Genomic DNA, 12643 nt, shown 5'->3' on the forward strand with positions numbered 1-12643 from the left:
GTCTCCTCCTCCTAGCGCTCTCGCTCCTCTCCCTCTCCTTCCGCCGCCACCTGTTCCTCCCCCGAGGCCCATCCCCGTACGCCGCCGACGCGCTCCTCCGCCGGCTCGCCACCACCGACGTCGGCGGGGACCAGGTCGTGGCCGAGGCGGCCGCGCTCTTCGCCAACGCCTCGGTATCCTCCTTCCCCAGCCTCGGCAACCACCACCGCCTCCTCTACCTCCGCCTCCCTTACCACAGCAACACCACCTCCGCCCCGCGGCAGCGGGTCGTCTCCCGCCTCCGCGTCCCCTTCGACACGCTCCCCAGCGACGAGTCCCTCCTCGCCGCCTTCCGCGCCTCCCTCCGCTCCTTCCACCTCGCGCACCGTCGCCGCCGGGGCGGCGATGTCGCCGGCGTCATGGGCGAACTCGCGGGCCAACTCGGCCGCCCGCGGCGCTTCCCCACCTGCGCCGTCGTGGGGAACAGCGGCATCCTCCTCGGCTCCGGCCGGGGCGCGCAGATCGACGCGCACGACCTCGTCATCCGCCTCAACAACGCCCGCGTCGCGGGATACGCCGCCGACGTCGGCACCAAGACCTCCATCTCCTTCGTCAACTCCAACATCCTCCACTACTGCGCCGTCCGCTCTGCAATCACCACCCCCGGCTGCTCCTGCCACCCCTACGGCCGCACGGTCCCCATGGCCATGTACGTCTGCCAGCCGGCGCACCTCCTCGACGCGCTCATCTGCAACGCCACCGCCACGCCGGCGTCCCCGTTCCCGCTGCTCGTCACCGACGCGCGCCTCGACGCGCTGTGCGCGCGCATCGCCAAGTACTACTCGATGCGGCGGCTCGTCTCCACGACTGGGGAGCCGCCGGGCAACTGGACGCGGAGGCACGACGAGAGGTACTTCCACTACTCCTCGGGGCTGCAGGCGGTGGTGATGGCCCTGGGGGCCTGCGACGAGGTGAGCCTGTTCGGGTTCGGGAAGGCGGTGGGAGCCAAGCACCATTACCACACCAACCAGAAGAAGGAGCTCGACCTGCACGACTACGAGGCCGAGTACCAGTTCTACCGCGACCTCCAGGCGCGGCCGGAGGCTGTGCCATTCCTCGACGAGGCACCGGGCTTCAAGATGCCGCCAGTGAAGCTCTACTGGTGACCGGTGAGGTCAGTAACCTGTAATTGTTAGCTAGTGTAATGTGTTTGTTGTACAATTTTTATAATTTGACTGATAGGGGTGTTTAGGCACAGAGAAATGTGTAGATTATGTCAATTCAAAGGGAAGGAGAGAATGTCTAGATGTTTCAGATTGAGGACCATGTGAGGAAGAGGGGGGAAATGTAGCTCAATTTTGTGTTGATCAAGAAGAATTGATCAAATTGGTGGTAACAGTTCTTGTTCATGTATTTGGTACACCACAATTGTATACTTGATTGGACATCGAGGAAAATGTAAATTAAGCGCAATGGAAATGTACTGAATCTGGTGTTAACTATCTGAAAATGTGTATGAAAAAATATTTGCTACAAGGAGGGGTTATGTTTTTGCCAATTCAAGGTGCTGATGGCGAAGCCGTACTGGTGATTGTTTCTCTTGTGCGTTATACTGTTATTGTGCTTTTGTACAATTCTCAAACTTGATTGGTAGAGGTGTTTAGCCAGAGGAAAAGGCTGTAAACTAGGGGCAGTTCAAAGAGAATGAGAGTCAGTTTGAGATAGATGTGTCTAATTTGGGAAACTTAGCTCAGGTTTTAAAGAGAACTGCAGCTCAATTTTGTGTTGATTAGATGGTTCAAATTGGTTATAATCGGTGATATATTTGTTGTAAAATGTTACTCTTGATTGAAACTAGCTGGCATTTTGGTATCTTCGTTTGCGCCCTGCTTATAAAAGGATAACTGTACAAGTAAAAAGTCACTATCAGATAGTGTAACTGATGACCAATCACTACTATGATCCAACGAAAATGGTGTGAGTTGCGTACGCACTGCTATTTTTTATCTGAAGTCCAATAAGGTGGTAGCACTGCTATTTTTATGACTGATGCAGTTACGGTCAGTGCTCTAGGGTCTGTTAGGACGGAGGGACGGGACGGACGGGATGACCCTGTCCACGGGACGATCTCTGTGTCGTATTTGATTGGAGGGATGAGTCCATCCTGAATGGTTCCGTCCCATGTTTGGTTGGAGTAATTGGGATGTATGGATGGATATAATCACTCATTGAATTTAGTTGGTAAGGTGACCTCTCATGCAGAACTTTGTGACCATTTCTTTAGCACTAACTGAATACATATGAATACATTCCATCTCACGCTATTTCACGCTAGAACTTCAAGACCATGTCACGCCAGAACTTCAAGACCATCTTACGCCATTTCATGCCAGAACTTCTAAGACCATCTCACGCCACAAGTACACCAGTAATACATTCCATAACAACACATATCAATAAACCATACCGAAATGAGCACAATCCAATCACACATCAATAAACCATACCATGCATTCCATAAAAATGAGCACAATCCAACCACTCAGTACCATGTTTAAGGTCATCCGCAACAGTCCTAGCTAATTGCTAGCTAGGAGCCATCCAACTCAGCGCTAAATAGCTAGCAGTCCATGCAACTATCTATATAGTGCTAGCTATTTGTTATTTTTAGTACTTTCATGCACAGAGAGAGAACGGATGTGCTGGCGATTTGGCGCATCGTCGCGCGTGCGAGCTGAGCGACGAGCAAGTCGCCGGCTCGAATATTTTTGCACCTTCTCTTTCCTCCACATAGGATACATGCTGAGCTGTACACTCAAATAGCTAGCTGACTCAACACCATTGCGGACGCCCTAAGAGGGTTACAGCCCACAAAGCTAACAAATTTAAAGCAAATTGAAAGCACAGTGCACTGTTAGTGGTACAAGCAAAAAAAAGGTCGCAACCATAAGTTCAACTTGTGATTCTTTAACATCCAGGAAACTTGTCGGCGATGAAGAAGGCAACCCAGTTCAACTTGTGATTGAAAGGCAGCTTGTAGAAGGCCTTAGCAATGTGAGGATTAGCAACCAGGTATGCATAATAGTATGATATGTGTGCCTCCTCAAAGCCTGGAAGGCTTGTCAGGACATTAAACAGATCTTCAGGCAACTCATCTGCTGGAGGGGGTGGAGGAGGGGGTGTAGGAGCAGCAACCTTCTCTATAGCATTGGAGAGCTTCTCACCAACATACTTGAGTACACCAACCAAAGTACTGCTTCTCACCAACATACTTGAGTACACCAACCAAAGTACTGTCATCTTCAATGTCAATAATTGTCTTGGCTCTCTTGGGCTTACTAGCATATGATGATGCCCCATTATCATCATCATCAGGAGTGTCCTCTTTCTCTTCAGTTTCACCATCTTCAGTACCAAGAGGATCAGTTGAGCTCTTCGCATATTTTCTTGTAGCCATGGTGTTACCGAAGATTATAGACATTTCATTGTAGTGCGCCAAAGGTTTGTTTAAGTACGTAGCATCAGATTTGTGATCCTACAAGAAAAACTAAATGTATTAATATGGTACATATAAGAGCAGTAGAGTACTATAAAACAAATGTTGCAATTTTACCTTAATATACCCATTACAGTGCTCCTGATCAAGAGAAATTATACTATTGTCTTCATCCTACAAAGCAGCACTCAAATTTTGAAGCCTCAGTATATCTTTGTACTTGCGCTGCTATGTCTTCAAATGGTTTTAATCTATTCTCCACTAAGGCTGGTCTTGCATTGGTCATTCAGAGCACGAGCACACATATTGAAATGCACTTTCTTGAAATTTCCTGATGTCCCAGTACCACTAACTATCAAATTGGACAGGTAAGAAAGCATGAAAGTGGACATGTTTGATGCCCAGGAAGTAATGCCATTCCCATCAGAATGCTCCCCTTTCCCTCATCCTCCATTTCCTGTCATCCATTAGTTTCATACATATAAATCCAAACAAGGTACAAACTGATTATTGTCCATACAAACTGAAAATTGTCCATACAAATGAATACAAACAAGATATAGTTTTCATTGTGGTTCCGACGGTCTGCCCATATGTGATCAGCAATTTGCTGCCTAAAACCAACCATGGCAGCATGTTCATTTGCTTGGCTAGATGATGGTGTAGAGTGGTTTTGAACCGGCCAATCTGATTCTTGTATGATTAGCTCATCGCTGCCATCTTGTACAACCCAGTTGTGGATAATGCAACAAGCTACAATAATATCTACTTGAGTAGGAAAGGGAAAAATGATTTTGCATCATCAAGTATTTTGAACCTCCTCTTTAATGACCCAAATGCCTGCTCTACTATGATACGAAGACTGGAGTGCCTAAGGTTGAACAGCTCCTTCTCATTTTGCACCAGATTACTTCCCCATTCATTCAAATGATACCGGACAGCACGAAAAGGAGGCATGAATCCAGGTTTGGCTCCATATCCAGCATCAACTAAGTGGTATTTGCCTATCATATGAACCACAAATGGGTCACATATCTACAATCAACAGTGCTATGGAGAAATTCAGCTACAAAATTAGTCCATTACCTTGTAAAACACGAAGGCCATTCTCACGTTCTAAAGCATCTTGCAAAACTAGAGCATCATGTGTTATCCCCTCCCAACCAGCCAAGACAAAAGTGAACCGAAGATTTCGCGAAATCTAGTGCTTTGTTACGGTCAGTGCTCTAGTGTTGTTCTGTCAGATTGCACCAACGTCCCTGCTGAATTATCTAGTGCATTTTGGGATTGTGCAGATGCTTGCGAAGTCACTGAAGTTTGGTTAGTGGTTAATGGAGAGAAATCAAACAACGTCTTTTTTCTTAATCTCACCTTTGAAACTGCTACCTGCAATACCACGCCCTGCTGGTTTGCTGCTACCTTGCAGTGAGCTGATGGTACATCTGTGATGAATTTCAAATTTGAAGTCAAACTGCTGATGGATTGATCTGAGAAGGCATCCATCTCGAGGTTTTCACTCTTGACATGAAATCTTACCGATTATCTGCAAATCTAGCAGAGATGCATGCTCATCATTAAACTCCTTGCAAGGAAGAGGAAATCCAGTGGAAGTGGAGGATGTTGACAGGTCCTATCACTATCATGCAGTGCTGAGGTCACATTCCCTGGTTCCAATGTCACCTGGCCCTAGTAATGGCCAAAACTGACATCCAAACAACCCAAAGCTGCACTTCGCTTTGCTGAGGAGAGAAATGCAGCAGAGCACGCAGCTCCCAGCTCCACAACGACAAGCACTAGCCCAGACTGCAGCTTGAGCTACTCCTGTGCTCCACCTTTTATTTCGATACGATGTGCTAAACTTTAACATTATCACATCGGATGTTCGGATGCTAATTAGGAGAACTAAACATGAGCTAATTATAAAACTAATTGCAGAACCTGTGCTAATTCGCAAGACGAATCTATTAAGCCTAATTAATCCATCATTAGCAAATGGTTACTGTAGCACCGCATTGTCAAATCATGAACTAATTAGGCTTAATAGATTCGTCTCGCAAATTACACTCCATCTATGCAATTAGTTTTATAATTAGTCTATATTTAATACTTCTAATTAGCATCAAACCTCGGACCTGACCCGATAGCCAAACAAAAATAGGCCGTTCGTATCCAGCTGCCATCGTGCTCCTTTTCCGATACGCATCCATCCTGATCCTGCAGAGATGAGAGGCCTGACCGGACGAGAGCTCGACTGTCGCCATCATGATTGCTCAAGGAATATAGGCCTGTTGTTCGCAGGAGTACTGGTACTGTGCTTCAGTTTCTGAGGTCAACATGTCCAATCAGAGCTTGGTCAAAAAAACATGTCCAATCAGACCAAGAATCCAAATCTTGGACTCATCAATGTTTGCTACTGTATTCAGCATTCGCGGGTAGCCGCCTGCACGACTCGCGGTGTCTCCTATCTCAAATGGAGTGATAAATAATCGCAGTGTCTCCTAATCTCCTATACTTTCGATGTTAGGTCAGAATATTTTATCACACTATTACCCAGAGTGTCATGCCATCTTTTCAATAAAATAAAATTATCATCCTCAATGCAGGGTCTTTTCAATAAAATGAAATTGTCACCCTCAATGCATGATTTCATTACACAGTTTCATAGATAGACTAAAATCGTTTAATTTTTGCGTTATCCTATGATCAAATATATGCTATGAAATTATAACATGCTCAGTGCAAATTTCATTGAGTTTTATGGGATTTGATAGCTGTGCTAAGTGGGCTTCAAGGGGATGAAACTCCCCTCTCCCCTCTCCTCATAAATAGCATAAGTCAGCAATTTTCAGTGCAAATTTCATTGGGTTTCATGAGATTTGGTAGCTGTGCTAAGTAGATTTCATGAGAATGAAACTCTGAAATGAAACTCCCATCTCCTCTCTCCTCATAAATAGCATGTCAAGTCAGCAGTTTTGCTGATGTGGTATGGAATTAAATGCCCATGATACTCCCATTGAGACTGCCGTGCTTGAAGTGGTGGTTAGGTAGTGCAAAATACTTTAGAGATTTGACTGAATAATAGGACACGGAGTCGCAATGTTGTATTTCATTCTGCAAAAAAAAAATACTAGTCGTATCTTTTCTTTTTTTAGTTGAAAAAAATGTTTGCACATAGCGCGTTCAAAACCAAATCTCCAAGTGACATGCCAATGCCATGATGGAGGATTGAACTCATGACGTAACAATGCTCATATCTTTTCTCGTAATGCTGTGAAATGTCGTAGCTGTGAAGTGTGGGTATATGGTTTGCAGAGGGCCACGAACATTAGTATGCACTATTAATCACATCGGTATTAAATATCGTCGGTGTTTATATTCCCTTCTATGATTTCGATGCAAGTGCCTACTGACTTCCCAGAAGACATTGCTTCTGCAAGCTGCGATCTAGCCTTTTCATGGCGCCGCAGCATGAGAACAGTATTCAGCACAGCCCATCTCACTTGTGAATCAGCTTTCTTCTGGGTGAAACCCAAACTCTTGAGCAATCCATCAAGCTTTTTTTTTTAAAAAAAACAGGAAGTAACGTGAGATGTGATGTCTATAAAATCAAGTAGAAGTGATTCATGCTTACTGTACAGACCTTGTTGATGTCAGCTAATCCTCCTTCTGCAACTCCATACAGAAGATACTCTGTTGCGACTCCAGCTAGTGCTATGCACGAAAACTTGTTCAACATCTGCCAGAAGAAACAATTCTCAATGACATCGCAAACATTGAAGTGGCAATAAAATAATCCATATTTAATGCAAACACTAAACATTAAGGGACTCAGATTCAAGGTATATGCAACAGTTCTAATACTTGGTCTTCAGATTTGCTGAAATCAATAATTCGGTTCCACTTTACCATTTTGTAGTTGTTAATAGTTCAACAACAGTTTCTTCCTGAATCATTGTCAAATAGTTTAACACTAATTTCATCAGGATATGTCGACCTTTTGTAGCTCTTATATTGATGAGATTTGAGAGTGGATCCTGGAGCATCATGAATCACACATACTATAGTGGGTTCTACCTTGCTTTGTACGAAACAAAGGTTTATAGAAACCCTCACCGTGGCAGATAGCTTGCCTGTATTGATCTGAAAGCAAAAAAGACAACCATTAGGCTAGAAATTATACAACACCTTTGCAGTTCTTATATTTTTATAAAGATATATAACAGTAACTTAACCGCACAAAATGAATTACTAGTAATACGATATTTCCAAAGTATAACAGGTATAGTGTGTCACACAATTGTTATAATTGGTAAGACTAGATGTTTATATTTTTCTGTTCGCATAAAAGCAATTTGCCAGCCAAGAGTATTGAATAATCATTCAACTGATGCAGGTAATCTCGTCTACTTTCTTCACCTAACTTAATGGATGTTCATGAAAAACTTGACTGGAGGAAGAAGCTAAGAACCCTTCAGCATATCATTCGAATGGTATATGCTTGCTTATCAATAGAAATCTCAACACATTCAGATAGAAACCAGTGGACGGTGTTTTGTCTTCTAGTGAATTACTTGCCCAAGAATTTGAAGATTATTTTTTAAGAAAAAATAATAGAACTAACCTCTTCAAGGAACTCATAGTCCACAAAAGCTGTTCCAGCTTGAACGTTAAGCAATCCTTGCTTGATAAGTGTATCCAAGCTTGTAATTGTATATCCTTTTGGAAGCACACCAAGCAAGTATGCTATCAGGAAGTGACCAGCTTCATGCTGTACATGATAATGATATCAATTTCTGAACTTCTATACATTCATAGAAAAGCACTGAGTATGGAAAAAGGAGAAAATGAAGATTTGAAATTTTACTGTCTGTTCTGAATTCCAACCAAACAACCAGGTTTAAATCATGTTTTTTGTGTCATCCTGCTTAAACTTTGTTCCCTTTTTCAGTTCATATTATCTCAAATTTTGGTACACAAGCAGTATTAAAAGTAAGAAAAGATCTTTGCTCATAACCTCAAAAGCAGGAATCACCAAACTGAGCCTAAGAAAAAGGACACCAGTTTTTTCAGAAACTGTAAAGAAGGAACAATCAAACTGAGCGAAAAAAAGTACCCCATCCTAAAGATGTATCCAGTAATAATTGCACACCTGCCAAATTTAGACAACTACCTGATATGGTCCATGGCTAGCAAGCCCTAAAGGTGGCGGATAAAGGCTATCAACTCTCATCCAAAATCCCTCCAATGTTCCTCCAAATTCTAAGTCCATAATACCGTTATGTCACTTTGGCCATGTAGGAAAGAAAAGTTACATGCCATAGGCCTATTTAGATATCAAGCAACATAACTCATAGTGGTTAACCACAGCATTTACTAAATGAATAAATAACGGTAGCTGCATTGCTACAAATGTTTGAGGCACGTAAATGTTGAGATCATTTTCCTTTCAATCTATAAATTACCAACTTCACCTGTTTATCAAGTCAAAGCAACTTCCAAGACTGTATTCAAGACCCATGCCTGATAAAGCAGTACGGAGTGTAGAGTCACCTGAATAACTCTGTTGTGATACTTCTGGCTAAGATAGTGTCCAATTGTGTCAAGAATCAAGTTTCTCACCCCTCCACCAAAATATACCTAGAAAGCTGTAGTTGGGTAAGTTCAAGACAGAGAGGCTCATTGGAAGATCACTGTTTAGATAAATAATACCAAAAAATTAATAGATAAGCATCTAGGTGGTGGACGCACATAATTAATGGATCAATGTTGGAACTACAAGTATGATTAGCTCAAAGATTGAACAAGCTAAGCAATAATATATATTTGTATTATCAAGCCAAAAAGAACATAGCTGGACAAATCGATAGCTAAAACGGAGTTATGTCTCATCAGAATGATAGATGACTCAACATTTTTTGAACAAATCAATAAAAAGGATTTCTATTGAGATCTGTAACATGGCACTGATGTATTATGTATCAAATTGGAAAGTCCTGTAAAATCACAATAGCAACCAGATGATAGAAGTATAATGGTTGCATGAACAGAATGTTATGAACCAAATCTGACTCCAATAAGTTCCTAAATTGTTCAGGTACTAGGCAGATCACAGTACAATCATAGAACCTATAGGATATATATTATACTTCATCCCAAATTGTAGGTCGTTTTGGCTTTTTTAGGTGTATAGTTTTTGCTATGCACTTAGATATAGTGTATGTCTAGATGCATAATAAAATCTATGAATCTAGAAAACTTAAAACGATCTATAATTTGAAACGGAGGGAGTAGAAAATTAAATATTGTACTGAAGTTGAATATATTATGATTAATTAAGTACAGTAATGCAGACCTGTATCTTTCAATAAGTCAGATGATAAAAAAAATTTCAAATTAAAGAAAGTGGCAGATTACTCACAAAGTCCACGGACCACAAAGACAATAGACCTAGTACAAGAAACAGGATTTGGAGCTGAGAAATCTCTAATGCAGCTGATATAGAAAGCCCTCCAAGAACTGCAGCAAGTTGGAGATTTCTCTCGATTGATCCCAATGTCAGATCCACGGGCGATAGGAAAGCAGAAGTATCAATCCCATTTAGCTTAAGTTCATCCAATTTATAAAGTCGTTGAGGTACCTAGTAAAGGTTTTAGTAATAAAGAGAATGTTAATATGAGGTAACATATTAAAAAATGAAAAAAGGTAAATCATCAGTTTCTTCCCCTTCAATTACAGGGGCAAAAGTACTAAAACCAACACTTAGAAGTTAGAACCATGTATGAGAATTCCATAGCCCTTCTATCCGAATCCAATTTGCCTCAATAAAATAAATCCAAATTCCAGATTCCAGCAGTCGATCAATAATTGCAAATTTTTGTGTGTACGAGATTAGAATAACTTCAAAATAACTGAGGATGGGCACATTGTTTGCACAGGTTCTTGTGATAAACATACTGATTGAAATCGTCTAAAATCTTCCTCAACCTCAAGATTCAAGAAACAAGCTTAATCGCGTTGAAAATGCTCAAATTCACACACAAGCGAAGCCAAAGCATGATTGCAACTAATCGCAAGAAGCACTATGCAAAGCAAGATTGAAGGAGCCCAGGCCAAGGGGACACAGTAGTACAAACAACACAAACCTGCCTCGCTGCGCCAAAGCCCCGGAGGCCGCCGTCCTCCCCCTGCGAGCCGCGCACGAGGGAGAGCGCGGCCTCGTCGTTCCCCTTGCTTAGAAGCCTCGTCCACCTGCTCCAGCAGCACCCCCCTCAGCCGCGCCGCCGGCGGCGGCTGGGAGGCGGAGGTGTCCGCGGCGCGAGCGGGCGGCAACCGGAGCCTAGCGGCGGCGGGGAGCGGCAGCCGGGTGAAGGCGCCGAAGCAGCCGCAGGGCGCTCCTCCTAGCCTCGTGCCCATTCTTGGATCCTTGCACCGAGCCGCGCGTGAGAAGGAAGGCGCGAGCAGACACGACGCGGCACGCGGAGAAAATTGCAATTTTAGACTTCAAACAACACGCTACGCTTCGTTATTATAGGACTCCAAACGTTGATTTCGTTAAAATGATTCTCAAAACGTTGACATTTTGTTACGCATGACATTTGATGTTTTTAATCTCTTTTCTCAAATGAAATACATGTATTTTATCATATTGCCCTTCTGCCTGATCGATTCTGATCGATCTCCTCTGCGTCTGACGTTTCCTATCCCTCGCCATTCCTGGCGCCCGACGCCGCCGTTACTCGCGCGCCTGAAGCGTAGATTCTACCGACGTAAATACGACCAGTCGCCCGGCGGCATGAAGAGCCTGGGCACCTCCCTGGCGCACCTCGCGATCGCGGCCGGGAGCTACCTGAACTCGGCCGTGCTGGGCGCCATCGCGTGGGCGACGGCGCGCGGCGGGGCAGCCGGGTGGATCCCCGACGACCTGAACGAGGGGCATCTGGACTACTTCTGGTTGATGGCGGCCCTCGGCGTGGTGAACCTGCTGCACTTCGTGTACTGCTCCAGGAGATACAGGGGCAACAAGACAACGTATTGACACGCAGGAGGAACCGCGGCGTCGGGCGCCAGGAACGGCGCCTCGCGAGATAGGAAACGTCGGGCGTGAGGAGATCGATCAAGGTATCAGGCAGAATGGCAATACGATCTTCTCGTGACAAAATACATGTATTTTATTTGGATAAGAGATTAAAAACACCAAATGTCATGTATAACAAAGTGCCAACATTTTAAGGGTTATTTTGCGAAGTTGATGTTTGGGTCCCATAATAATGAAGCGCGTTGTTTGGAGTCCTAAAATTGCAATTTTCTCCGGCACGCGAGGGCAACAAGATTTTATCCGAAGCGTGGAGTGAGACCACAGAACTGAAACGGAGCAGTGGTCGCCACTATAGTTGATCATTTGGCCCGTGGACCGGCCCACGGTACGGTTTTTTGGCTCAATCCAGACGCGACCCAGCATGGCGGTCTTGCTGGCCCGGCCTACACCATGGCCCGCCCTAGGTTTAATAGATTCGTCTCGCAAATTAGCTTTCATCTGTGCAATTGATTTTGTAATTAGTCTATATTTAATACTCCTAATTAGTATCTAAATATTCGATGTGACATAAATTTTAGGAACCTGTTGAAAGGAGATGTGAGAAGCACGGCTGCAGAAAAATATGGAAAAGTGAGAAGCAAAGCAGGCAAGGTAGCAAGGACCAAAGCAAAGCAAAGCAAAGACTCCCAAGAGAAGCAGCAATATGATTTGAGTATGAACTAATTATAAAACTAATTACATAGATGGAGGCTAATTCACGAGACGAATCTATTAAATCTAATTAATCCATCATTAACATATGTTTACTGTAGCACTACATTATCAAATCATGGACTGATTAGGTTTAATAGATTCGTCTCGTAAATTAGCCTCCATCTATGCAATTAGTTTTATAATTAGTCTATGTTTAATATTTCTAATTAGTATCTAAATATTTGATGTGATAGAAGTTTTAGGAGCTCCTGAAAGAATGCACAATGCTAAAGTTCAGCACCCTCAAATAGAGTGCTAAAGTTTATTGCTTGGGACTATTTGGATACTGTGCTAAAGTTTAGCATATTTGATGGGAAATGACTATACTGCCCTTATTTATTACTCTTAAATTGTAGCGGAGGAGAGAGGGGGCCAATGGT

At 43.5% G+C, this 12643-nt stretch overlaps 2 protein-coding genes, 1 long non-coding RNA gene and 1 pseudogene across 3 annotated transcripts; 2 read left to right on the forward strand and 2 right to left on the reverse strand.

The window, feature by feature from the left end:
* Positions 1–2: 2 nt before the first annotated feature.
* LOC101780627 (sialyltransferase-like protein 2) lies at positions 3–1515 on the forward strand (the record flags this gene model as incomplete). Its single annotated transcript, XM_004978316.2, has 1 exon — positions 3–1515. A coding segment is annotated over one exon (1143 nt), but the record flags the coding sequence as incomplete, so codon positions are not given.
* Positions 1516–2811: 1296 nt separating this feature from the next.
* On the reverse strand, positions 2812–5362 carry LOC111258007. Its single transcript, XR_002678642.1, has 4 exons — positions 5012–5362; positions 4562–4917; positions 3593–4479; positions 2812–3514 (listed from the first exon to the last, which is right to left on the reverse strand). It is a non-coding gene; the product is annotated as an uncharacterized LOC111258007 (long non-coding RNA).
* A 1368-nt stretch (positions 5363–6730) lies between these two features.
* LOC101779011 lies at positions 6731–10939 on the reverse strand (annotated as a pseudogene).
* A 124-nt stretch (positions 10940–11063) lies between these two features.
* Positions 11064–11510, forward strand: LOC101781434 (protein NRT1/ PTR FAMILY 8.3). The gene has a single exon (XM_004978318.1). The coding sequence runs from the start codon at positions 11064–11066 to the stop codon at positions 11508–11510; it is 447 nt and encodes a 148-aa protein (XP_004978375.1).
* The last annotated feature ends 1133 nt before the right edge of the window (positions 11511–12643 follow it).

This window comes from Setaria italica, chromosome VII (assembly GCF_000263155.2).
Source record: "Setaria italica strain Yugu1 chromosome VII, Setaria_italica_v2.0, whole genome shotgun sequence".
NCBI lineage: Eukaryota > Viridiplantae > Streptophyta > Magnoliopsida > Poales > Poaceae > Setaria > Setaria italica.

What these genes read in the sequence shown, in the direction of transcription:
- LOC101781434 (XM_004978318.1), top strand. Translation starts at nt 11,064, where the DNA reads ATGACATTTGATGTTTTTAATCTCTTTTCTCAAATGAAATACATGTAT.